The sequence below is a fragment of the Pipistrellus kuhlii genome, unplaced genomic scaffold, assembly GCF_014108245.1.
Source record: "Pipistrellus kuhlii isolate mPipKuh1 unplaced genomic scaffold, mPipKuh1.p scaffold_m20_p_1, whole genome shotgun sequence".
Classification (NCBI taxonomy): domain Eukaryota; kingdom Metazoa; phylum Chordata; class Mammalia; order Chiroptera; family Vespertilionidae; genus Pipistrellus; species Pipistrellus kuhlii.
In genome coordinates this window covers 91006855-91033452 of record NW_023425404.1, presented here as the reverse complement: position 1 = coordinate 91033452, position 26598 = coordinate 91006855, and the positions used below count along the sequence as shown (strand labels likewise).

Below are 26598 nucleotides of genomic sequence, written 5' to 3'. Positions count from 1 at the left end.
GTGTATTAATATTTTATGAATATATCAACCATTATAAAGGTTAAATAATAATAAAATGAAAGGGTAAATAACTTGCCTAAGTTCATAAAGCTAGTGAATGGCAAAGCCAGCATTTTAACTCAGGTTCCCCAAGTCTATGTTCTTAAGCATCACCCTCTCAAATTTTTTTAATCACTGTAGCCGTCCCAAGGCAGGAATGAACACATGATGCCTGGAGGTAAGGGAGTTAAGCTCCCCCACTTTCCTTTTTCTGAGTTTCTTGACATTCAGTTGAAAGCAGCTGAGCTGGGCTTTCAGTTTTCCTCTTTGAGTTCTACTGTAGACCATTCGCTCCCAACTTCTCCATTCTAGAAGGAGAAACAGCCCATGAACCCATCAGATGTATTGCCATATTTCTAACCTAGGAGGAGATCCTGTTCCAGAACAGTTCTGGTTCATTATTTAGATCTTGAAGGACCTAAATCTGAGTGACATGACAGCCATGCCTCAGTGAGCTGGCCCCTGAGCCCAAAACAGCTGGTCCTGCTGGACAAAGGCACATCTTTGCAAGGCCTCATGAGAGTCAGGGCCAATGAGGGCCCTATGTGCTGCCCACATAGTTACCTGATGCATAATGCTGCTCATGAGCTCCCTATTGGTCATACTGGCCAGCTCTAGGTGAATTGGAATACCAACGGGGATGTCAGAAATGGAGGTCACAACCTGTAAAAAGAAGACAGCATTGCTATTAGATATAAAGGTCAGACAAAAGGAAGAAAAAATCAGGTTCTACAGGCAGTGTGAATTGTTAATGTCTTCTTTATATCCTCATGAAAACTAAGCTATGTAGGCCTCTGTGGATGAGGGATGCTTTTCCTAACTGGAACACCTAGGATCAGCAGAGAAGCACTGGATTACAGACTCAGAGAGCACAAAGGACTGTCTCTGTATGCTCATGTAGTCAGCCTATTTCTGGGGACCTAAACCGAATAGTTGGCTTCAACTTCTGTATGAGTCTGCAACAATAGCTGATGGGAAGTGAGATGACACAGATAATACAAAGGACACAAACTATAAACACTGCAGCTTTCAGCCACATTTAGTTTAGCACAGGATATAGAGGCTTAGGCAGTAAAATGTTCTGACCTATCCTATTCAAGCTGCTGCCTGTGTCTGAAAGAATACTGTGAGGTACCTCCCTAGAGCAAGAGGCAGGTTCAGAGCCACCTGCCCTGATATCTCCTGAGAAGGCCAGAACTGAGGGCAAAGCAGCATAAGCTATAAAGGTCAAAAGAAGCAGGATTCTGAAGAAACACACTGCTGAGATGTGTGAAATTCTAGAACAGTGTTATTACCTCTAAGAGTCTCTTTCTCTGGAACTCCTTGCTTTGTCCCTCCATCATGTGCAATCCAGAGAGGACCACCAGGTCTGGCTGAAACTCCTCCAGGCTAGACACAAACACCTCCAGCATATTCATAGCCCCGTTGGAGAGGTCGTGGGAGAAGATGAATCGGTTGGCATGGGGAGCTTTTAACTGGCCCCACTCCTCCCCTAGAAAAGTCCAGACAACACAATGGGAAGAAAAGGAAGAGGCTTTAAGTCTCCTAGCTGTGGGAAAGGAGGGCTTGCAGCCCCCCCACCCCCCAGCCTTTTCTTGGGGGAGGCTGGCTTCTGGCTGAGGAGAACCTCACTACAATGACCTAAGGTTAAGCACAGCATTGCATCCGTAAAGGCAGTGGTCAGTAATGAAACAAATCTAAAACACAGAAACACAGTATGGGTACTATACATCTTTATCAAAGCATAGCAATTAGTTCACCCTGAGTCCCAGGAAAGCTCTGCTGTCCATTGAGCTTTTCAAACACAGGATGCCTGTATCCTTTCCCAGTTAGAGGACAGTAGCATTACTTACAAATACCAGGCTATAGTGCATAGCACACATGTCCCTGCACACAGCAATGCTGCCTTTCTCTGTCTCCACCTCACAGGAATGTCCTGAGCACCTTTCACTTAGTTGAGACCTAAGAAGGCTGAAATTCCAAGAGTCCAGCTGACTGTACTCCCTCCCCCCTGCTGCCCACCGGTGGTTTCCAGGCACTTGGTCCAAAAGGTAAGAGCATCTGATTGCTCTTAAATCCTTTGAGTGAGGTGCTGTGGAATGACTGCTCAAGACCAAGCTCAAGTGCAACTTCATGAATGATGTGACTACTCCAGCCTGAAGTACACTTTTAGTACTTTAAGCATCCACAGATATTTTCCTTTCCATGGTCTGTGGTAATCACTTTGCTTTGACTTATCTCTTCTACTATTGAGAACTAGTAGTCAAACCTCAATCATTTTTCATACATTTGTGCTACATCTCCCTGAAGAGATTGTCAGTTCTATAAAGGTAACATGTATGTCTGGTTCCCACAGCATTTGTCACAGCTCCTGGCATAGACTGCCCATTCAGCACCTACTAATCTGAACCCAGTAGAGCAAGCATGTCAAACTTGCGGTCCCCAGGCTGCATGTGGCCCACAATGAATACTTTTGTTGTCCAGCCCATATAACGGTATGTAAGAAACATTTTAATAAAATTTTGTAACTTACTTTTTTCAATATTCTGTTATACATAGATACTAGTAATGAAATACAATGTTCGCTAATGACTGATTACTATAATTATATTGCATTAATTTCCTTACATGCCTTAGGCACAGGTTCACCATTTCTCTACATTAATACTAGCAGCATTGTTTGGTGTGTGCAACAGGAAATATTTTGCTTTTGGAAAACAAGAAAAATAGGTTAATTTGTGTTATGCTTATTTGTTTGTGCAGTTATTCAGGGTCTGGTAAGTTAATGTTCAAGAAAATATATTAATTTTTATTAAAATGTTCTATTATTTTATGCTAACAAATATTAATTTCAGCCCTATGTATTCAGCATGTCTCTATAAAAATAAAATGTTTCTATAAAGTTGAAGTTTTGGGGGTTTTTTGGTGGCCCACATAAACGTAAACCTTGTTTATGTCCTATGTTAGCCTTTGAGTTTGACATGCTTGCAGTTGAGGGAGGCAGATCAATCCTGGGGTGGGTCTTCTGACATAGGGAGGAGTTTGGATCTGCACATCTATAGAAGTGGCTCTCAGCACTGGCCATGTATCAGAATCCTCCAGGGAACTAGCTTTAAATGTGCAGGTGATGAGGCCCCATCATGGGAGATCTTGGCAGGCAGTTAGGTGGAGAACTACTAACTGAGGCCTCACTGCTGTCAAGTACAAGATAGGAGTGCTGCACTGTGAGTCCTAAAGCAGGGAAGGGGACAGCGGCCCTCTCTGAGCTTGCCTCGTGAAGCTATGCAATCAGAGGCTTTACCACACAGAGTTCATCTTCTTGTCCATAAAGACTTGGCAGAAAATCTTGAAATGAAGTCAGCTGAAGGGCTGCCTAGGCTATACAAATGCTTAGGGCAATTCTTACATGAGGCTATCCCCCTGAATGGGGGCGGGGTGAGGAGAAACTTATCACCACCAGCAGGGACACTCTGGGGCAAGGACTTAGTATAATTCAGGTTTACGTGGCTTTCCCTCGCATGAAAGATTTGTCCCATTTATACAAGGGAAGCCCTTATGCTGAAAACTAGTTGAAAAACTTGGTTTCTATCACATTTACTGGATATTCCTCCAGAAAGTTTTCTCCTAAGACAAACAACCTATAGCAGATGGTTTCTTCATCTTGCAGGTGATCTGCCAACTGCAGTTAGCAACCTCCTTCCTTCTTTCTACAATGGGCTCTTCAAATAGAAGCTCTGCCTCTCTGTGGAGAGCACCTGTATGCACATATGTGTAGGGCTTCCTCTAGGGCAAGTGTCAAAGCTGGGAGAATCCATCCTTACTTTAAGTTCAGCTTTCTTTCTTTCTTTCTTTCTTTTTAAATTGATTTTAGAGAGAGATCAAGGGAGAGGGGGAGAGAAACAACGATAAGAGAGAGAAGCATCAATCAGTTGCTTTCTCTACACACCCCAACTTGAGCTCGAGCCTACAACCTGGGCATATGCTCTGACTGGGAATCGACCTGGCAACCTTTCAGTGCACAGGATGACACTCAACCAACTGAGCCATACCAGCCAGGGCAATCAGCTTTCTTGAATCCATTCCTCTGAAGAAACATTTAATTGTGGGTAAACCTCAATGCAATGATTATATTTGTTAAAACTATATTCTTTTCTTAGCTCCTGGTCATGTCCAAACAAAATACCCAATGGTGGTCTACAGAGTAGAGTGTAGTAGTCTAGCTCAACTTCATTTAAAGAGCAGACACCAGGACCTCCCCATGAATCCTTTCCTCTGCCACCCCCAATGACTTCCTTTTCTGCGCTATAGCTGCACCCAGTTGTAGGAATTGGCACTTTACTTTGCAATCATTTGTTCAGGAATCTGTCTCCTGCAGTGGATGGTAGCAGAGGGCAGAGTAGTGTCTCCTACTATCATCAGACTCCTGCTCACACCGGACCTGGCACTCAGCCACATGAACAAACAGCAAGATACATGAGCAAGAGAACAGACTCTAATGCCCACAACAACAAAAAATATGGGTATGAACTCTAAGTCCAATATTTCCCCCATCTGCAGTGATGAGTTGCATATGGGGAAAAGATGTGGCATTAGTATTCTCTGCAGGGCAAGACCAGGAACTGGCCCTTAAAGAGTGAAGCTGCTAAGACACATTGCCTAAGTTAACTTGGGAAAAAAGCCACACAGACTTCAAAATAAATAAATTCCTTCAGCAAAAAAAGTGAACGAGATAAAAAATAAATAGGCTTTTGCAATGTGAAGACAAGGAGAGATGTGAAGGGCTCTACACTGGCTGGCTGCACAGGGCTGATGGAGCTGACTAAGAAGCAAAGTGACTGAAACTTAGACAGTGTGCACTCCTAATAATAGGTTAATGCCTCTCTTTTCTCATAAACCTTTGAATTTATTTAAGCGATTTATTCTATCAATTTATCATCCTGCCCTTCAACCACTGAGTAAGCAAAACCTATGTAATGACTCATTGGATCCCTGGCCCAATGACTGAAAATAAGCTTCTCTGGAGATGTCTGACAAGAGAGGATGAGGGAAAAGTTGACAATTCTTCCTGGGAATTTATTCATACAGGTTAGAGAGAAGTAGGAGATGGACTTCTATTAAGAGAGCTGACCCAACAGCTGCTGCCACCAGACTAGATTCCCTACAGAGTCTGATAAAAATGTAAATGTAAGTTTAATAAAAGGTCTGCTTTATTCTAAAAAATATAGCCAAGAAAAGAAAAATTGAAGTGTAAGCTTCTCAACCCAAGGATGAAGACAGTCTCCTGTGAAGATCAGCTGTGCCATATATGTAAGGTACATATGTCAAATACAACAGCAGTCTTCGTGAGGAAACAGTCTCTCCACTCTTGTCCCCAGGGGAAATGACAGAAACCAGGAACCAGAAAGGTCCCAAGTCCAGAATGTGAGTGCCAAGAGAAATGGAAGTGAGAACATGGAACTGGCAGTAGCATCAGCAGCACATCAAAGACACACCTTTATTTATTCTAGATTCTTTCAGTCAACAGTCTTGTTCATGCCTTTCATTTGAGCAGTTCATAGTGCTTATACACAGTATCCTAATTTTTACCACAATCTTCAGGCAGTAAGAAACATCACTCTGATTTCCCATTTGGGGAAACTAAAGCCAAAAGTAGCTCAAAACTTATATATTATTAAATGTGAGCTGCCTGCGCTAACAATCGGTCCCTAATTTTCAGACCCTGACTGATTCTAGTAAATACCCCAAACAAGGGATTGTTCTTGTTTCTGGTTCCTAAAGAGAACCAGAAATAAGAACAATACCGTTTTGTACTTGAAGAAAGGCATAATTTTCAGGAAGCACTATATTTCATAATTTACATTAAAGTTAATTACTCTATTAAGTGAGGTTCTCTTAATTTCTGACTTGGAAGCAGTTCACTGAAGCAAATTAAATACATACTGCTTTAAGGTGCCAATTAGTCTGTTTCGATGTTTAAGTCTTTAACTTGAATTAACGTGTTGAATCAGAAATTTAAGAGGCTGGCTTCAGAGCAGAGGAAAGATACCGCAGCAAATACACAGAACTAAATTATGTTCAGGTATTTAGAATTCTTTCAGAAATCAGATCTGCAGACTGTGTAACAAAATATACTGGGGGAGGGGAGCTAGATGGAGTGGTTTGGAGTGATAAACATTGAGACATTATATAACAACAGGGAATAATATGCATTGTTAAATATGTAACACTTCCAGTTATACACCTAAGGGAAAACAAAACAATTCAAAGAAAGCTTGCCAGAGGCCCAGAATCAAATCTGAGCAGTTTGAAAACAGTTGCCCAGAAAAGCCTTGGACAGAATCTAGCACAGAGTTGAACAGGTATTATCTGCCCTTTTCTTTCTTTGTAATAAAGAAAAACTTTATAGGTATGTATTTAAGATGCCTGCTTTCCTACATCTTGATTCCTCTTGGTTTCAGATCAATTCTGTTTATTGATCTGGAAGTTTTCTTCACTGTTGTAATACTCTAGCACTCTCCCTTGAGACAATGGCCAGCATCAATGCAGCAAACCTGTGGTAAAGCAAGAACAGGGGATCCTACTAATTTACACAGAGAAATCTGTAGCATAGTTACTCCTCAATATAACATTATACACTCCCCTGCCGAGTCTTACACTGTTACTTACTCATTTCTCTTACCTGCTTGATACTCTAAAATTAGGTGGAACTCATCCACTTCTTGCAGTGACTCTGGTGGAACAAATACATTGTCATCAAGAAGTTCATGCAGTTTTGGACCAACTGGACCACAAAGAAGAACCTGGAGACAAGAAATATGAAGTCTATCAGATTTGTTCCTTTTTCCATAGAATCTGTATAGTAACCAAAAAGATACATTGAGGCTCCTTCTTTTCATTTTAATAAAATACTGGAAACCCAATCTAATTTTGAAAGTTATGTAATAGACGGACTATTATCAGGGACTCAGCCTCTGGAATATATGGCCACAATGTACCCAGAAATGAGAGGCTACAAAAGACCCATGTCACACATGCTAGGTCCTATGCAGCTGCTAGGGACTGCACATTAATGTCCCTCCAAAATTCATACGTTAAAGTCTCATTGCAATGTGATAGTATTTGGAAATAGAGCTTTTAGGAGGTACTTAAGGCTAAATGAGGTCATATGGGTGAGGTCTTATAGGATTGGTAGCCTTATAAGAAAGAGATTTCTCTTTTTCTACAACATACACACTGAAGAAAGGCCATGTGAGGTCACAGCAAAATGGGTTGCCATCTGTAAGCCAGGAACAGGGCCCTCACCATAAACTAAACATTTCTGGAACCTTGACCTTGGACTTTCCAGCCTCCATACTGTGAGAAAATGAATTTTTGATGTTTAAGCCATTGGTATATGACATTTTGTTATGGCAGACTAACTCACATCCTATGTAGGAAAATAGATATGGAATGTTATAAATAATTCTGTTTGAATTGTACAGAGTATAAAAAAAGAAACCTCAAGGATCACAATACCCTCCACAACCAGGTGACCTGACTTATGAGACCAGGCCCTACTATACTTAGCTGTTATGTGAATAGAACAGTTTTCCAAATATGAAAATTAAAAATTACTACAATTTAGAAAGTTTGGGGGCAGGTGCTCTGCAATTTTTCCAAAACCTTTTCTTCAACTCTCCCAGTCTATTCTTTTTAGAAGCTATTTCACAGTATTGCTGTTTCTGCCATGCTAGTTCTGGACCTCACTCAGAGCCAGTCCAACAGACTCAAAACCATTGAATGAGGGCTTGGGCCACAATTTAAAGGAAAGTACACAGAGATAACACCATTTGAGATCTAATATGCTCCACCCAGAAGCTTCAAAGGCATTTTTACTTGCCAACTGACTGCTTGTTTATACAGAGGCACTTTTATGTGTCTGAGAAATCCCAGCTTCTGAGTGAAAGGAAAATATACCTCTCTCTCCTTGACCTACTTACTGCTCCCTTTCAGCCTTAACACATGTCCATTATTTGCCAATTCTGAAAAGTCTTGCCCCTAACGTTTTATTTTATTGAATTCTTGACTAGAACTTCAGTTTTCAAGATAAGGTAACAAGGGGAGACACAAAATGGCGGAAGAATAGATGGACGGGTTCTGAGCCTTGTCCCGAAGCAAAGAGAGCAGCTGAGGGTCGCGCTGGAAGTGTTTGTTAGCAAGCTAAGAGATAGGTGAACTCCAGAAAAAGGTGGGGGACTGCTAATTAGAGTGCCTCTAACTGGGAAGCACCCAAGGCAGGGCTGGGTCCCCTCCCGGAGTACCTACGGGCTTGCATGGGAAATCTCGCCATCTTTAAAGGAAAAATGGATCTTGTCAGAGGCCTGAATATCCACAGCCTCGCGACCACACAGCAGCTGTGAAACCCAGAACACTGGTCCTAGGAGGCACCAACACTTGGACTCAAAAGAGTGCTCCACAGCACGACGAAAAGGTCAGATTTTGCAGAGATAGGGTGAGTCCCTTGAAGACAGAAGCTGGAGAACTGGGGCAGTGTTTACAAGGAGAAGCCCAGGGCTGTTGGTTTGGTATCACCAGTGATTGTGGACGGGGCTCTTATAGGGGGGATATATAAAGATATCAACCCGTTTTGATCTGACGAGGAGGGATAGCCAGCGAGCTTCAGGCAGTGTAGTCGACTCAGACTTGCCCGCCAATTTCCACAGATCAGTGGAGTGTCATAGAGGGGGAAAAAAGCTAGAGAGGCTTTAGAGCCCTGGAAGTCAACTCAGAAACACTGCCATCCAGAGGTTAAATCACAAACTGACCCTAGTGTAATAAAAAATCAAAGCAAGGCCTGCTTAAAAGTCAGGACTGGATTACAACACTGAGGAGCAGAGAAACGCAGGGAGCTGCAATACTGTTCGGACTGGGAAACAGGCGAGCCAAACAAAACGGAAGTGAATGACTTTTACTACTGAACATTTTAATTTTTTTATTTTTGTTTTTATTTTCACTATTTGCAACATTTACTCAAGAAACTATTTTCTTGCCAAAACCGGTTTGGCTCAGTGGTAAAGTGTCGGTCTGCGGACTGAAAGGTCCCGGGTTCGATTCCGGTCAAGGGCATGTACCTTGGTTGTAGGCACATCCCTGTTAGGGGGTGTGCAAGAGGCAGCTGGTCGACGTTTCTCTCTCATCGATGTTTCTAGCTCTCTATCTCTCTCCCTTCCTCTCTGTAAAAAATCAATAAAATATATTAAAAAAGAAAAAAAAGAAAAAAAAGAACTATTTTCTTATTTTTTCCTCACTTGATTTTACCTTTTGAATTATTAATTTTTATTTGTAATCAGCATTACTACTACTACTATTTTACCTTTTTTATCTTATTTACTTTTGTTTATTTTTATAATTATTTTTTTAAGTGTCATATTATTTGCTCTTTATTTTACTTCAGGATTACTGTTCTACAGTCTATTTTTACTTTTCCTTCACCAACGCTTTATTCTATCTCAACCTTACCTTTATGCCATCACTCTCTTCCTAACCTTTCCTCCTTTAGTGTTCGGTTTATCTTAATCCTTTCCTGCTCTAGATTTTTTTTATTATTTCTGTTTACCCCTTGTTAAAATTTCACCCTCCTTGTGTATATCTAATTTCCAACCTCCTGGTCCAAGCCCATACACATCTCCCTATTCACTGTCCTAAAAAAATAAACAGAAAAACAAAACAAAAACAGTCTTTCTATCCTTTTGTACTTGTATGTTGAATGTTAACTATATCAAAATTTTATGCTTTTTTTGTGAGATTGTTTTGCTTATTCTTTATGTTTGATTCTATGTTTTTGTTAGCTGTGTTTTAGTCAGTTTTTACTTCTGCTTTCCCTTTCCTTGCTTGATATTAGTTGGTGTTGTAAATTGTATTAATCTCCAGATACCTGTTGCTGGTATTTGCTGTGATCAAGGATTGTTCTACTGGAGTTTCCTTCCCATATATATAGTTAGTTCCTTGTTTCTCTCCTAGTATTGTTCTAGTTCTTCCCTCTCTCCCTCCCTCCCTCTCTCCCTCCTTCCCTCTCTCCCTCCCTCTCTTTTTCCCTCCTTCACGCAATTTCATTTTGCCACTTCTTTTTTTTTTTCTTCTATCTCTCCAACCCCCTAATTTGCCTTTCTCTAATGGTTACCTTTATTGGAGGTTATTAATATCGCAAATACATTTCTGTTCACTGCCTTGTGTATTGTACCTGGCTGTGTTGTATTTTGTGCCTTTAAATTAACGCAGGAGAGAAAGAACCGCATAACCAGACATGCTGAAAAGAGAGATCATGGGGAGACAAAGAAACAGCCCATATATGAAAGAAAAGCAGGCATCACCAGGAAAGGAAGTAAACAAGTTAGAGGCAAGCAACCTACCAGAGCAAGAATTCAGAGTAATGTTCATAAGATGGCTAAAAAGAATGGAAGACAAATTTGATAATGAGTAAGAACCAAGAGGAAATGAAAAATGATATTGCTACTGTAAAAAACTCAATAGAGAGCATCAAGAGTAGACTAGAAGAAGCAGAGGACCCCATCAGTGAGCTAGAAGACAAAATAGAAAAAAATACCCAATTAGAGCAGCTTCTTGAGAAAAAAAGTTAAAAAGCAGGAGGAGAGCCTAAGGGAACTTTGGGACAATACAAAACAAAAAAATATTAGAATAATAGAGGTTCCAGAAGGAAAGGAAACCAAGGAAGACAGAGAAAAAATGTTTGAAAAAATAATGACAGAAAACGTTCCTGAGATAGAGAAGAAAAAACCCACACAAATCCAAGATGCTCGAAAAGTCCCAAGCAAAATGAATCCCTAATGACCGACACCGAGGAACATTATAATTAAACTGGCAAACACCAACAACAAAGTAAAAATCTTAAAAGCAGCCAGAGAGAAACAGAAAGTTACATATAAAGGAACCCCCATCAGACTAGCAACTGATTTCTCAACAGAAACTCATCAGGCCAGAAGGGAATGGAATGAAATATACAAAGTCATGAAAAGAAAGGGTCTGAATCCAAGATTACTGTAACCAGTAAGGCTATCAATCAAAATTGAAGGAGAAATCAGGAGCTTCACAGACAAAAACAGATTAAGGAAATTTCTCACCACCAAACAAGCAATGCAAGAAATGCTAAAGGGTCTGCTGTAAAAATAAAGAAATAAGAAGCGAAGAAGGAACACAGGGGTATAGAAAAAAAAATGGCGACAAATTAAGTACGTATCAATAATATCTTTAAATGTAAATGGATTAAATGCTCCAATCAAAAGACATAGGCTAACAGATTGGATAAGAAAACAAGACCCATATATCTGCTGTCGACAAGAAACCCATTTCAGAAAAAAAGACACACACAGACTGAGGGTGAAGGGATGGAAAAAGGTTTACCAGGCGAATGGAAATGGGAAAAAAAGCTGGGGTAGCAATACTTATATCTGACAAATTAGATTTCAAAGTGAAGGAAATAATAAGAGATAATGAAGGCTCCTTCATAATACTAAAGGGAGCAATCCCACAAGAAGAAATAAACCTGGTAAACATATATGCACCCAATACAGGAGCACCCAAATACATAAAAAAGCTGCTGGAGGACATTAAGGGAGAGATGAATAGCAATACAATCATAGTAGGAGATTTAATACCCCACTATCATCACCTTTGGACAAATCATCTAAACAAAATAAGCAAAGAAACATCAACCTTCAATGACACACTAGACCAGATGGAATTAATCAACATCTTAAGAATATTTCACCCCAAAGCCACAGAATATACATTCTTCTCAAGTGCACATGGGTCATTTTCAAAGATAGACCACAGGTTGGGACATAGGCAAAGTCTCTTCAAACTCAAGAAGATAGAAATCATATCAAGCATCTTCTCAGATCATAGTGGCATAAAACTGGAAATCAACTACAATAAAAATAATCCAAAGAAATCAAACACATGCAGACCAAACAGCATGCTATTAAACAAGGACTCGGTTACCAGAGAAATCAAGGAAGAAATTAAAAACATCCTGGCAACAAATGACAATGAAAACACAACAATCCAAAATCTATGGGACACAGCAAAAGCAGTTTTGAGAGGGAAGTTCATATCTCTACAAGCCTATTGCAAAAAGCAAGAAAAAATGGTAACAAATTATCTAACTCTATAACTCAAAGAGTTAGAAAAAGAGCAACAAGAATAGCCCAGCAGGAAAGAATAGCCCAGAAGGAAGGAAATGATAAAAATCAGAGTAGAGATAAACGACATAGAGACCAAAGAAACAATACAAAAGATCAATAAAACCAAGAGCTGGTTCTTTGAAAGGATAAACAAGATTTATGAACCTCTAGAAAGGCTAACCAAGAAACAAAGAGAGAGGACCCAAATAAACAAAATCAGAAAGGAAAGAGGTGAAATAACAACAGACCCCAAAGAGATACATAGGATTGTTACAAAATACTACGAACAAACTGGACAACCTAAAGGAAATAGACATATTCCTAGAAAAACGTAATCTTCCAAAACTCAATCAGGAAGAATCTAAAAATCTCAATAGATGAGGGCCTTTGGAAGAAATTGAAACAGTCATCAAAAAGCTTCCAGTAAACAAAAGCCTAGGGCCAGGTGGCTTCACAGGAGAGTTTTACCAAACATTCAAGAAGAACTAAAATCTATCCTAGTCAGTCTATTCCAAAAAATCCAAGAGGAAGGAACACTTCCAAACTCCTTCAATGAAACCAGCATCGCCCTAATACCAAAACCAGATAAAGACAACACAATGTAAGAGAATTACAGGCCAATATCCCTCATGAACATACATGCCAAAATCCTCAACAAAATTCTAGCAAATCAGATCAAGCAGTACATCAGAAAGATGACCAAGTAGGATTTATTCCTGGAATGCAAGGATGGTACAATATCCACAAATCAGTAAACGTGATACATCACATAAACAAAGAGATAAAAATCATACTGTCATATCAATCGATGCAGAAAAAGCATTTGATAAAATCCAACTCCTTTCCGGATAAAAACTCTCAACAAGGTGAGAAAAGAAGAATCATACCTCAACATAATAAAAGCTATATATGATAAACCCACGGCAAACATCATACTCAATGGGTAAAAACTAAAACCATTCCCTCTAAGAACAGGAACAAGACAGGGATGCTCACTCTCACCACTCCTGTTTGACATAGTACTGGAAGTACTAGCCATTGCAATTAGGCAAGAAGAAGAAACAAAAGGCATCCAAATTGGAAAAGAAGAAGTAAAATTGTCCTTATTTGCAGATGACATGATATTGAACATAAAAAAACCAAAACACTCCATCAAAAAACTAACAGACTTAATAAATGAATTTGGCAGAGTAGCAGGATAGAAAATTAATGCCAAGAAATCTATGGCATTTCTATACACCAATAGTGAATTTACAGAAATAGAGACTAAAAAAGCAATGACATTTACCATCGCACTAAAAAAATTAAGATACCTAGGAATAAACTTAACTAAGGAGGGAAAGGACCTATAGGCAGAAAACTACACAATCCTGAAAAATAGATAGAGGAAGATGTAAACAGATGGAAGAGCATACCATGTTCATGAATTGGTAGAATCAACATCATCAAAATGTCCATACTTCCCAAAGCAATTTATAGGTTCAATGCACTTCCCATTAAAATACCAATGGCATATTTCACAGACCTAGAAAGAACTTTCCAAAAATTCATCTGGCACAAAAAAAGACCCCAAATAGCCACAGCAATTCTGAAAAAGAAGAATAAAGTAGGAGGGATCTCAATACCAGATTTCAAGCTGTATTACAAAGCCACTGTTCTCAAAACAGCCTGGTACTGGCACAAGAACAGACATACAGATCAGTGGAATAGAATAGAGAATCCAGATATCAACCCAAATCACTATGCTCAAGTAATATTTGATAAAGAAGGCACGAACATACAATGGAGTCAAGACAGTTTCTTCAATAAATGGTATTGGGAAAATTGGACAGATACATGCAAAAGAATGAAACTAGATCACCAACTTGCACCATACACAAAAATAAACTCAAAATGGATACAGGACTTAAACATAAGACAGGAAACCATAAAATTACTAGAGGCATCACAGGAATCAAAATCTCAGACATATGCAGAAAGAACTTCTTCACCGATATTGCCCCTAAGGCAATGGAAGCTAAAAAGAAAATAAACAAATGGGACTACATCAAAATAAGCTTTTTTACAGCAAAAGAAACCATCAACAAAACAACAAGAAAGCCCACTGTTTGGGAGAACATATTTGCAAATGTTATCACTGATAAAGGTTTAATCTCCAACATCTATAGACAGCTTATACAACTTAATAAAAGGAAGATAAATGACCCAATTAAAAAATGGGCAATGGATCTAAATAGAATCTTCTCAAAAGAAGACAGAAGGAAGGCCAAGAGGAACATGAAAACATGCTCAAAGTCACTAATTAGCCAAGAGATGCAAATCAAAATGACAATGCAGTAGCATTTCACATGTGTCAGAACGGCCAACATCAACAAACGACAAGTGTTGGCGAGGTTGCGGAGAAAAAGGAACCCTTGTGCACTGCTGGTGGGAATGTAGACTGGTGCAACCACTGTGGAGAACAGTGTGGAGTTTCCTCAAAAAACTGAAAATGGAACTCCCATTTGACCCAGTAATCCCACTCCTAGGAATATATCCCAAAAAGCTAGAAATACCAATCAGAAAGGATATACGCACACCTATGTTCATAGTAGCACAATTTACAATAGCTAGGATTTAGAAACAGCCTAGGTGCCCATCAGCAGATGATTGGATCCAAAAACTGTGGTACATCTAGACAATGGAATATTATGCTGCCATAAAAAATAAGGAATTCTCATCATTTGCAGCAACCTGGATGGAATTGGAGAACATCATGCTGAGTGAAATAAGCCAGTCAATGAAAGAGAAACACCACATGACCTCACTCATTTATGGATAAGAACATTATAAACTGATGAACCAAAAGATAGATATAGAGCCAGTAAAGCAACAAGCAGACTGACCAAGTATAGCAGGGAGGGTAGGGAGATCTGGGGAAGGTAAGAGATCAACCAAAGGACTTGTATACATCCATATAAGTACAACCAATGGACACTAAACTCTGGGGAGGGAGGGCATGTATGGGGGAGGGGGGCAATGGTATATGTACTCAGATAATAATTTAATTTAAAAATTAAAAAATAAATAAATAAAATAAAATAAAAAAATAGGCAATGGACCTAAATAGAATCTTTTCAAAAGAAGACAGAAGGAAGGCTAAGAGGCACATGAAAACATGCTCAAAGTCACTAATTATCCGAGAGATGCAAATCAAAACAACAATGCAGTACCTGTCCAAATGGCTATCATCAACAAATCAACAAACGACAAGTGTTGGCGAAGATGCGGAGAAAAAGGAATCCTCATGCACTGCTGGTGGGAATGCAGACTGGTACAACCACTGTGGAGAACAGTATGGAGTTTCCTCAAAAAACTGAAAATGGAACTCCTATTTGACCCACTCCTAGGAATATATTCTAAGAAACTAGAAAAGCCAATCGAAAAGGATATATGAAACCCTATGTTCATAGCAGCACAATCAATCTACAATAGCTAGGATTTGGAAACAGCCTAGGTGCCCGTCAGCAGATGACTGGATCAAGAAACTATGGTACATCTACACAATGGAATACTATGCTGCCATAAAAAAGAAGGAATTCTTATCATTTATGGATGATAAGGAACATTATAAACTGATAAACAAAAAGATAGATACAGAGACAGTAAAGAAACAAATGGACTTTCAAATTACAGCAGGGAGGGTAGGGAGATATGGGGGAGATAAGAGATTAACCAAAGGACTTGTATGCATGCACATAAGCATAACCAATGGATGAAAAACTCTGGGGAGGGAGGGCATGTATGAGAAGGGGTGGGGGTGGAGATTGGTAAGGTATGTACACATATAATACCTTAATAAAAAAAATGAGAAAAAAAAAGATAAGGTAACAAGGACCAGTTTACCCTCTTGCCTAAATTAATAACAAGGGAAAACAGATACAATATATGAAACAAGGGTTTTCAAAGCATTTGGACACTGGGCAAAAAAGAACTGATTCTGAAGAAACAGGAAAAAACTAAGCAAGTCCTACAAATACTTCAGCATATTATCTTAAAAGAGTTTCCTTAAAGGAATTCCCTGATACACAAAAGAATTCATCATCAGCAGACCTGCACAATAAAAATGTGAAAGATCTTTCAGGCAAAAGGAAAATTATACTGGATGGAAATACAGCTCTAAACAAAGGAATGAGAGCACCACAAATGGTGCTGGATAAGTAATATCTAGATAAGCCATATTTCTTATTATTTAGAGCTCTTTAAAAGATAATTAACTGCTTATAAATATTAACATATAGAGAGGTTTGTAAGATATGTAAACTGTATAGAAATCTATACTAATAATAAAGAAATATGCAAATTATCTGTTACAGCTTCACATTACCACGTAATCAGCAGGCTGTCCCCCTGCCCTCTGCTCATGCAGCTGCAAGGTCAAGAGCATGATATATGATATGATATAGGAGGGGATAAGAAAGGAGAGGGAGAGAAAGGCAGGCCTGCATTCAGACAAGCCTACAGGAAAATCAGAAATTCAGAAAGGGAACAACAAAAAGACACAGGAATGGAAAAGGGAAGGAAACGTAGGGCTGCACGCAGGACGGGGTGGCCACCTGGGGAGCGGGGGGAGCCCAGCAACAAGGGATAAGGGCAGTAGCACTCCCCCCCACCCACGCATGGGCCATTAGCAGGGAGGCGCCACGGGTCCCAGACAGAGTAGTGGACGGTCCAAGGCCTTCTGGGCAGAGGTGCTCCTGCTTTGTGGCAGCAGCAACCTCGGCCACCCTTGCTGGGCTGGGAGTCCTGGGCAGGGAATGGGAGCAGGTAGGAGGCAGGGAGGCCTGGGAAGGGGGGACGGTGAACACCTGGCCTGGGCTGAGCCCTGGGCTGGGGGTTAATGCTCCCTCCCCCCAATGTAAGCTTTAAAAGGGGAGGGAGGGAGGGAAGAACTTTATAAAGGAGTCAGTAGAGAGCAGAGTTAAAGAAGGAAAGAGGATGTGTGAGTGAACTGTAGGAGATATAATGAAAATCAAGTATAGTTGTCTACTGGGGGCAGATTTTAAAAGTAGGAGTCAGAAAAAAAGGATAAATGATAGTCAATAATTAGGCAGGTAGATAGATATTAAAACAGTGGAAGTAAGTAGAGAAGAATGTATGGGAAAGGTAGGATGAGAGAGAAAGAGGGAGGGAAGAAAAGTTTTAAAGGGGAGCCAGTAGAGCTTAAAAGGAGAATGGGAAGAAGGAAGAAATGGAGGAGGTAGCAAAGCAGTTCCGAGGAAGGAAGTGAAGAAAAAAACTAAGGTGGGAAGGAAGGAAAAGGGGAGGGAGGGAGGGAGGATAGGAGAATGACAGGAAGAAGAATGATGGAACAGAAGTGGGAAATAAGGAGTGAAGAAAAGTTTATAAATGATGAATTAGTAGGAAAAAGTGTTACATAAAGGAGAGAGAAAAATTGTGTGAGAGGGAAAAGCCGATAAGGAAGTCAAATACAATTGCATGTGAAGGGGATAAGGTTTAAAAAAAAAAAAAGTTAATAGGGGAGCCCAGGCTGGCAGGGGAGGGTAGTTAGGGGGATCAGGCATGCAGAAAGGCAGAGTGGTTAAGACAGGCAGGCAGGTGAGCCAGAGGTCCCAGATTGCGAGAGGGCTGTCCAACTGCCAGTTTGGATGTCCAAAACTGGCAGTTGGACATCCCCTGAGGGCTCCAGGATTGGAGAGGGTGCAGGTTGGGCTGAGGGACCACCTCCCATGCAAAAATTTAAGGCAACAGGCCTCTAGTAATAGTATAAAGACAAGAAGGGAGAAATGGAGGTGTATGCTGTTGTAAAGTTCTTACATTCTACAAAGTATACTAATATCACTTGAAATCAGACGGTGATATATACATTATAACCCTAAAGCAATCACTAAAAGAACAAAGAATTTTAGCTAATAAGCTTAGATAATACGAAATCACAGAAAATAATATAAAGAGTGCAGAAGTGGGTATGGCTCAGTGGTTGAGCATCAACTTATGATCCAGGAGGTCCTGGTTTGATTCCCAGTCAGTGCATATGCCTGGGTTGTGGGCTCAATCCCCATTAGAGGGTGCGCAGGATGTAGCAGATCAATAATTCTCTCTCATCATTGATGTTTCTCGCTCTCTCTCTTCCTCTCCCTTTCATATATATATATATATATATATATATATATATATATATATATATATTTTTTTTTTTTTTTTTTTTTAAGAATGTAGAAAAGGAGGAAAAAAGGAAGGGTAAAGAGGTGGGACAAATGGAAAACAAGTAGCAAGATGTCAGATTTAAACCTAACTTGATAAAGCAACAATAACATTAAATGTAAATGGTCTAAACACTCCAATTAAAAGACAGATTGTCAAAGTATTAAAAAGCATGCCTCAATTATATGCTGCCTATGAGAAATAAGATTTTTAAAAATATATATTTTATTGATTTTTTACAGAGAGGGATAGAGAGTTAGAAACATCGATCAGAGACAATCATTGATCAGCCGCCTCTTGCACATTCCCTACTGGGGATGTGCCCGCAACCAAGGTACATGCTCTTGACTGGAATCAAACCTGGGATCTTTCAGTCCACAGGCCAATGCTCTATCCACTGAGCCAAACCAGTTATGGTGAGAAATAAGTTTTAGGGAGGAGGTTCCAAGATGGCTGCACAGGTAAACACCTAACCGCAGCTGCACACAACAATTTCAATAAAATACAACTAAAATATTAAATGGACATTGCCAGAGCTACAGGAAGTTGACTGACTGGAAATTCAACAACAAGAAGGAAAGAGAAAACCAGAAGGAAAATCAGAGGTGCTGTAAAAGCCTAAGGTACGGAGGCACACTGCGCGCACGTAGAGAACAAAGCCAGAGAGAAGGGGGAGGCTGAGTGCCTGGCTGGTGCTCCCTAGCGGGAAGGAGATAAAAGCTCCGGAATGTGCTGAACCCCAGACCAATAAGGGGTTAACCCCAGTTCTAGGCCAGACCCTGGGGACCCAGGCTCCAACAGAGGGAGCCTAGGCTGTGAGGCGGAATCCCAGGGGAGTGGCGAAAGGCAGAGCCCCTGGACTCACGCACATTGCGTGCAGAGGACGGACTGTTGACTCTGATGCTAGATTGCCCTAGCGGGAAGGAGACAAAAGCTCCGGACTGTACTGAGCCCCAGTTCTGACTGCTTTGAACCCCAGTTCTAGGCCAGACCATGGGGACCAAGGCTCATACAGAGGGAAACTGGGCAGTAAGGCGGAACCCCGGGGGAGTGGCAAAAGGCAGAGTCCCCGGAGGCATGCACATTGCGCACAAAGAAGGTACAGTTGGCTGTGCCGTGGGATTGCCTGGCGGGAAGGAGACAAAAGCTCCAGACTGGGAAGAGCCCGATGAGGAGCGGGAGCCACCGCTGGGTGCCGGCAAGGAGCCACCGTAGCCAGGTGACAGGGCCCCCCGGGGGGGTGGGGGGGTGCCGCTGGGCCCTCTGATTGTGAGCCATGGAGCCAAGGCTGGGGGCCGCTCCTTGAGCGGCGCCGACACCGGCAACAGGCTGAAGCCATGCAGGAGGCCCCGGAGAACAAAGGGGTGCCACTGGCCAGCCTGCTAAGCTTCCAGGAAGAGGAGGAAGAAACAGAAGAAGTTCTCAATGTGAAGAAGTCAAGTTATAGCAAAAAGATAGTAAAATTACTTAAGAAAGAATACAAAGAAGATCTTGAAAAATCAAAGATTAAGACAGAACTCAACTCATCAGCCAACACTGCAACATAAATGCGTTAAAAAAAAAAAAAAAAAAAGACAGAATGTTGGAGCGGCGGTGGCCAGGCCCAGAGCGGCCAGGCCCAGGGCAGTGGCAGCCGGGCCCGGAGCAGCAGCAGCCAGGTCCCGAAGCAGCAGCAGCCAGACCTGGAGCAGCAGTAGCCAGGCCTGGAGCAGCCAGGCCTGGGACAGTAGCAGCCAGGCCTGGGGCGGCGGCGGCGGCCAGGCCTAGGGCGTCTAGGCCTGGAGCAGCCGGGCCCGGAGCAGCAGCAGCCAGGCCCTGAACAGCCAGGCCTGGAGCAGCTGGGCCCGGAGCAGCAGCAGCCAGGCCAGGAGCAGCCAGACCCGGAGCAGCTGGGCCCCGAGCAGCCAGGCCCGGAGCATCCAGGTCGGGAGCAGCCAGGCCCGGAGCAGCAGCAGTTGGCCTGAAGCAGCCAGGCCCAGAACTGCCGGGTCGGGAGCAGCAAGGCCCGGAGCAGCAGTAGCCGGGCCTGGAGCAGCAACGGCCAGACCAGGAGCAGCTGGGCTCGAAGCGGCAGCAGCCGGGCCCGGAGCAGCTGGGCCCAGAACAGCTCACTCCTCGCCTGCCCATGTCCCAGGACTGCTTTTCAGACATGGCTGGAAACTTTCGGGGGAACTTGAGGGTCTGCTGAATCAAGTGATGAAGGCTTAGACCTGGATGTGTTGAGTTGTTGTAGCGCTGGGGTGTTGATCTGTAAGTGCCTTGTGTGGGGTCTGGATGAGGTTGGTTGATCTATTTGGAAGTGTCTTATGTGTGAAGTGTATCCTTGGGCATGTGGAGGTATTATTGATTTGAGAAAATGCTAAGTAATTGATTTGCTCCCTGAAAAATTTAAAGTTCTGAAAGTTTAAGGTCTCTAGCCAAAAAATGAGGAACTTTTGTAATAATATGAACAAGAAAGATTGATTTAAAAATAAATAAATAAATAAATAAATGAGAAATAAGTTTTAAATATAAAGATACAAATAGGTTAAAAGCAGAAGGATGAAAAAAAGATATATCATGCTAACAATCAAAAGAAAGCTAGAATGGCTATTTTAATCAAAACAGATTTCAGAACAAATAATTTTATAAAATGATTTTCTTTATCCTTGGTAATGATAAAGAGTTCAATACATAAAGGGATATAACAATCCTAAGCAGTTCAGCACTTAATAATAGAGCTTAAAAACACATGAACAAAATATTATAAGAACTGCAAAGGAAATAGATAAGTTCACAATTATAGCTGAAGATGTTAATACATCTCTCTCAATAATCAATAAATCAAATAGACAGAAAATCAATAATATAGAATGACACTATTAACCAATGTGGTCTAATTGATGTTTATAGAACACTCTACCTAACAACAGAAGAATATACATGCTCACCAAGATAAACTTTACTCTGAGCTGTAAAAAAGTCTCAATAAATTTAATAGGAGTCAGAGAAGCACATTGTCTAACTAACAATAGAATTAAAATAGAAATAAGTAACAGATATCTGGAAAACTCCCAGATATTTAGAAACTAATATACTCCTAAGTAGTCCATGGATAGGTTAGTAAATAGCCCATTTCCAGAAATCAAAGGGAAATTAGAAAGCATTTGAACCACATGAAAAAAAAAAAAAAACCCCCCCAAAAAAAACCCACAATGCATAAAAAACTGTGCAAGCAGCTGAAATAATTCTTAAGGAGAAATTTATTGTATTAAACATCCTAAATCGGAAAACAAGAAAAGTTTCAAGTCAATGACCTCAGCTTCTTAAGAAACTAGAAAAAGAGCAAGTTAAATTCAAAGTAAACAGAAACCAATAAAATAGAAAAAAAAAAACTATAGAAAAATCAATAAAACCAAAAGCTAGTTATTTTCTAATAAGATCAATGAAATTGAAAACCTGTAGCCAAACTAATCAAGGAAAAAAACCACAATTTACTTATATCAGAAAAGATCGATAACTTCACTACAGATTCTGAAGATCTTAAGAGGATAAGGGAATATTATGATTAATTTTATGTCAATAAGTTTAAGATCTTAGATGAAATGGATAAATTCCTTAAAGAATAAAATTACCGAAGCTCATTCAAAAAGAGAAAATCTGAATTTTTCTATACCTATTTAAAAAAAAATCAAAGTTACAGAAACCATGCAGACCAGACGTGAATGGCAAGAAATATTCAAGGTGATGAATAACAAAAACCTACAGCCAAAAATACTCTACCCAGCAAAGTTATCACTCAGAATCAAAGGCCAGATAAAGAGTTTCACAAATAAAAAAAAGCTAACGGAGTTCATCACCGCCAAACCAGAATTATATGAATTGCGGAAGGGGGTTCTTTAGGAAGAGGAAGAATATAAAGATAAAAATTATGAACAACAAATATGTAACTATCAACAAGTGAACAGTAGCTACGGGTTGCTGAAGGATGCCCAGGACCAAACCAGAGACGGGTGGACCTGCATTACCACCATTTGTCCACCAACCAGATCTGAAATATCATGGCTGGCATGTACACATAAGGAACTATATGGCATTGAAATTGGGACTCAAAAGAACTGTTGGCCCAGAAAGGAACTCACTACAGACTGATTCATTTGCCTCTCAGCATAACCATTATGGCTTGTTGCAGTTTAGGTTCTTACAAGGGTATTTCTTGGATCACATGATCTCACACATCTAGAGGAAATAATGAACAACATAAACAGACCCAGATTAAGAGAACCAGCAATCAGACTCTCAAACCTCAGAGGGAAAGTAAGGGAGGATAGGGATAAGGGGAAGAGATCAACCAAAGGACTTGTGTGCATACATATGGGCTAGCCAGTGGCCATGGACAACGGAGGTTGGGGGGGCATATCTAGGGAGGGGTTTGGGATGGGAATGGGGGAATAAGGACAATTATGTGAGACCATAATCTATTAAAAAAAAAAAAAAAGATGTTTACCTTGCAATAAATAAATAAATAAATAAATAAATAAAAATAAAAACCAAGGGAATTAAAAAACCTGATGAACAATATTAACTGTTGAATATAATAGAATCAGAGGAAGGGGAGTGGACTGATGATTCTCGGGGAAAAGAGGAATGGGGGGTATGGGAAGAGACTGAACATAAACTGTGACTATGGATGAGGACAATGGGGGGTGGGGAAAGGGCAGAGGGTGGGGTGGGAACATGGTAAAGGGGAAAAAAAGTGAGGAACTTTTGTAACAATATGAACAATAAAGATTTATTTAAAAAAAAAAATCAAAGTTGTGTCTTGGCCAGGTGGTTCAGTTGGTTGGAGTGTTAATCCGTACACTGGAAGATTGTGGGATTCCCAGTCAGCACATACTTAGGTTGTCTCTTCTTTCTTTCCTTCCCTCCGTACCCCACTTCCTCTCTCTCTAAAAATAAATAGGCATATCTTCCAGCGAGGATAAAAAAAAAAAAGTTGTTAACTTCACATAAAAAGAAATCCAGGTCTAGAGTAGCTTCACTGGTGAATGCTACAAACATTTAAGGAAGGTATAATATAAATTCTTCACAAACTCTTTAAAAAAAAACAACACAAAAAACTAAATATTTCCCAACTCATTTTAAAGGTCAGTATTACCTTGATACCAAAACTAGACATACAAAAAAATAAAAATAAAGACTACAGCCCTCTTGGAAACAGACATAAAAATTTAAAACAAAATTTTAGTAAACTAAATCCAACAATATATAAAACATAATAAATACATCAGAACCAAGTCGGGTTTATCTCAGGGATGTAAGGTTGGTTTAACATTTGAAAATCAATGTAATTACCAAATATCAAACTAAAAAAAAACCAAAAATCCACACAATCATCTTATTAGATGCAGCATTTGATGAAATCTAGATTATATTTTCTCAAAGGCAGTCAGTCTCCCCTTCTGCAATCTGGCTTCTATCCTACCATTCCACTAAATCTGCCTTTGCTATATTCACCAGGGTCTATTTTTGAGACACAATCTATAGCATAGTCATTAAAAATATGGACTCTGGAGCGAGACTGCTTGGTTTAAATCCCAGCTCAAACCCTTTATAAGGATTTAACCTTCCATACCCCATTTTTCCTATCTACAAAATTGGGTAATATAACTTCCCTTATAGGGCATTCTGAAGATTAAATGTGTACTATGTATTTGTATGCTTGTGTGAGTGTGTGTGTGTATCACTTGAGAGAGTACCTAGCATACAATAAGACCTATGTGTTAGCTATTACTATTATTACCTTTGGAAAACACCTAGTTCTTAACCTCTGGTAGTTCTCAGATAATCCCATTTTGGCAGGTTAAACTAAATCTGAGAGCCTTTGAATCCTGGCTCTATCATTTCCTGGCTAGATGACCTTGGGCACATTACTTTTCTAGATCTTTTATCTTTAAAAGGGTGATAACATACTTCATAAGATTATTGTGAGCACTGAGTAACAAATACCCCTTTTCTTTGCTCAATATCCTATTGAGGCTCAGATATGTTTTACCAGAATGCTTCCCAACGAGACTAGTTCCAAGTCCAACCTCTCCAGAGGTCAATATTGAAAAGTCAATCTTGTATTAATAATCCAGGACTTCCAGGGTGCTGTCCTTCCAGAGTCAGAATTACTTCTCTGAGTCAGGAGGGTGGCCTTTTAGGGACCCACACAAACACCAGGGTTCTAATGGGAAGGGCACAGGCACTCTCTAATGAGCTTATGATTGATCTTTTCTTTCCTATTATTTATTAACTGGTAATATTTCTGAAGGGTAGCCCTGGAATTTCCAATCTTCTCTACTTTGGAGTTAATTATGACTACAAAGATAATGACTGAAAAATCTTTATTTTCCACCCTAATTCAAGAGAACTTTAATTCTTTTAAAAATGCAAATGTTCACACTTTACTATGCCCTCCACATATAAGTACACCCATCTCCTGCTGTACAGCATGGCTCCAAATAAATTCCCCCCCTCACACTACTGATCAGCTATCTGTATTAGTGGGCCCATCTCTGCCCTTGACCCATATTTCTATTTTCAGGCTGGTTCCCCCTAATTGTTTAACGTTCCTTTTCTCCATCGGTAGTCACATCTATTCCACACTTATCAAGTTTGCTTACTCCGAAATCATCTTTGTTAAATCTATCTTCTTTGCCCTCAAGTGTGATCTAGCACTGAGTGATTCCAATATAGTGAGTTTTAGACAGGTGAGTTTCTCCTTTTATGGCTGCTCTAATCCAAACCTTAATCACTTTACAATAGGGCAACAGCAGTAACCTTGCTGGCCTCCCCTACATACATATTTCACTCAGCAAAAGAACCTTCTTATTTAGATGTTGTTCTGAACAGCAGGAATTTTGAATTCTATTTTAAACTAATAGTTGAAGACTTGAAGATACCCTCCTACTGACCTCCATTAGTGGACTTCATTTTTCAACACTAAATCTAGGCTCACCCAGAGCCAACTAAGTTTTCTCTCATCACTGTTTAATCCCCAGTCTCAGGTTCTGACTCCAAAGCCTACATGCTTTTAACCAATACATGATACATTACTTAAGAACGAGGACTCCAGGTCCTAGGTTAGAACAGTTCCATTTATTAGCTGTGTTGTTCTATGCCTTAAGCTTCATGTGGAAAGATAGTAACAGTACCAACACCAGTATTAGCCTTAAAGGTTGTTGCAAGAATTAAATGATATAATCTATGTAAATCACTAAAAAAAATAAGAGGCAAAGACAATGTCAGACACAAAGTAAGCACTCAGGAAGCATTAGCTGCTACGATTCTCCTACTATTATTATATTGGCTCCTAACAAGGTGGTCTGTACGGTGAATAAGATATTCATTCTTGCTCCTAAAATTATTGAAAAGTAGTGGAAGGGACAGATTTTAATCTGGGAATTTGACCTACCTTTAGATCTGAGTTGGCTGCAAATTTCTGTCCAATTAAAGCTGCATTTCCTCCTACATAGTGCTGTAAGATACCGTAGTTCAAGGTTATTAGACATATTTAGCACAACTATGTTATCAAACCTTAATAATTCTTAAATTTTGAATTATATTTTTTTCCAAAAAATATTTTGAGGTGACTTTACAAGGACACTGAAGTGAAGCTAATAAAACATTAAACCCACAGGTAAATGGACTGAGTTATAAGGAAAGGTGAAGAAAACAAATATGCTAACCATGGAAATTAGTATAATTGCCTTAACCCTGGATCAAATTTGGCCTTGAACTTTAAGGCAGATAGAACAGATAAAGGAAACAGGACAAGTGTGCACAGATCTTATCTTTTACAATGTAATCCTTCTAAGAGTTTATGATTATGTCACTCTCCTTCTGAAAGTCATCCAATAAACACTACAATGAATTGAAACAAAACTCCTAAGTGAGGCACACAGGGCTTCTTTAGCTGCCCCTGCTCTCCTTTCCACCTTCCACATCGTACTTGCAGTTCTACAAGTTTGTGTTCCTCTGTGTGCCTGCCCTTCTCATACACTGGTATATCCCTGGTCACTTTTTAAGAGTCAGCTGCAGTTATCACTTCTTCTGCAGTGCCTTCTATTTCCTCTTCTCCACAGCCATCCCAGCCTCCACACCCTTCCACCCAGACAGGATTCCAGAGCCTCCGCTTCCCCTATACTCCGAA

General features: G+C 40.2%; 1 protein-coding gene across 4 annotated transcripts in view; it reads right to left on the bottom strand.

Annotated features, from left to right (window-relative positions):
• ADPGK (ADP dependent glucokinase) overlaps window positions 1-26598 on the bottom strand; it is a 63161-nt gene that overhangs the window by 20983 nt on the left and 15580 nt on the right. For 3 of the 4 annotated variants that reach the window (XM_036456700.2, XM_036456709.2, XM_036456712.2), the window contains 4 exons: window positions 25861-25923; window positions 6719-6839; window positions 1335-1531; window positions 604-702 (listed from right to left, as the gene is read on the bottom strand). In XM_036456700.2, the coding sequence (XP_036312593.1) occupies window positions 604-702; window positions 1335-1531; window positions 6719-6839; window positions 25861-25923 (480 nt within the window). The remainder of the gene's footprint in view (window positions 1-603; window positions 703-1334; window positions 1532-6718; window positions 6840-25860; window positions 25924-26598) is intronic. The other variant, XM_036456720.2, reaches the window with a different exon arrangement.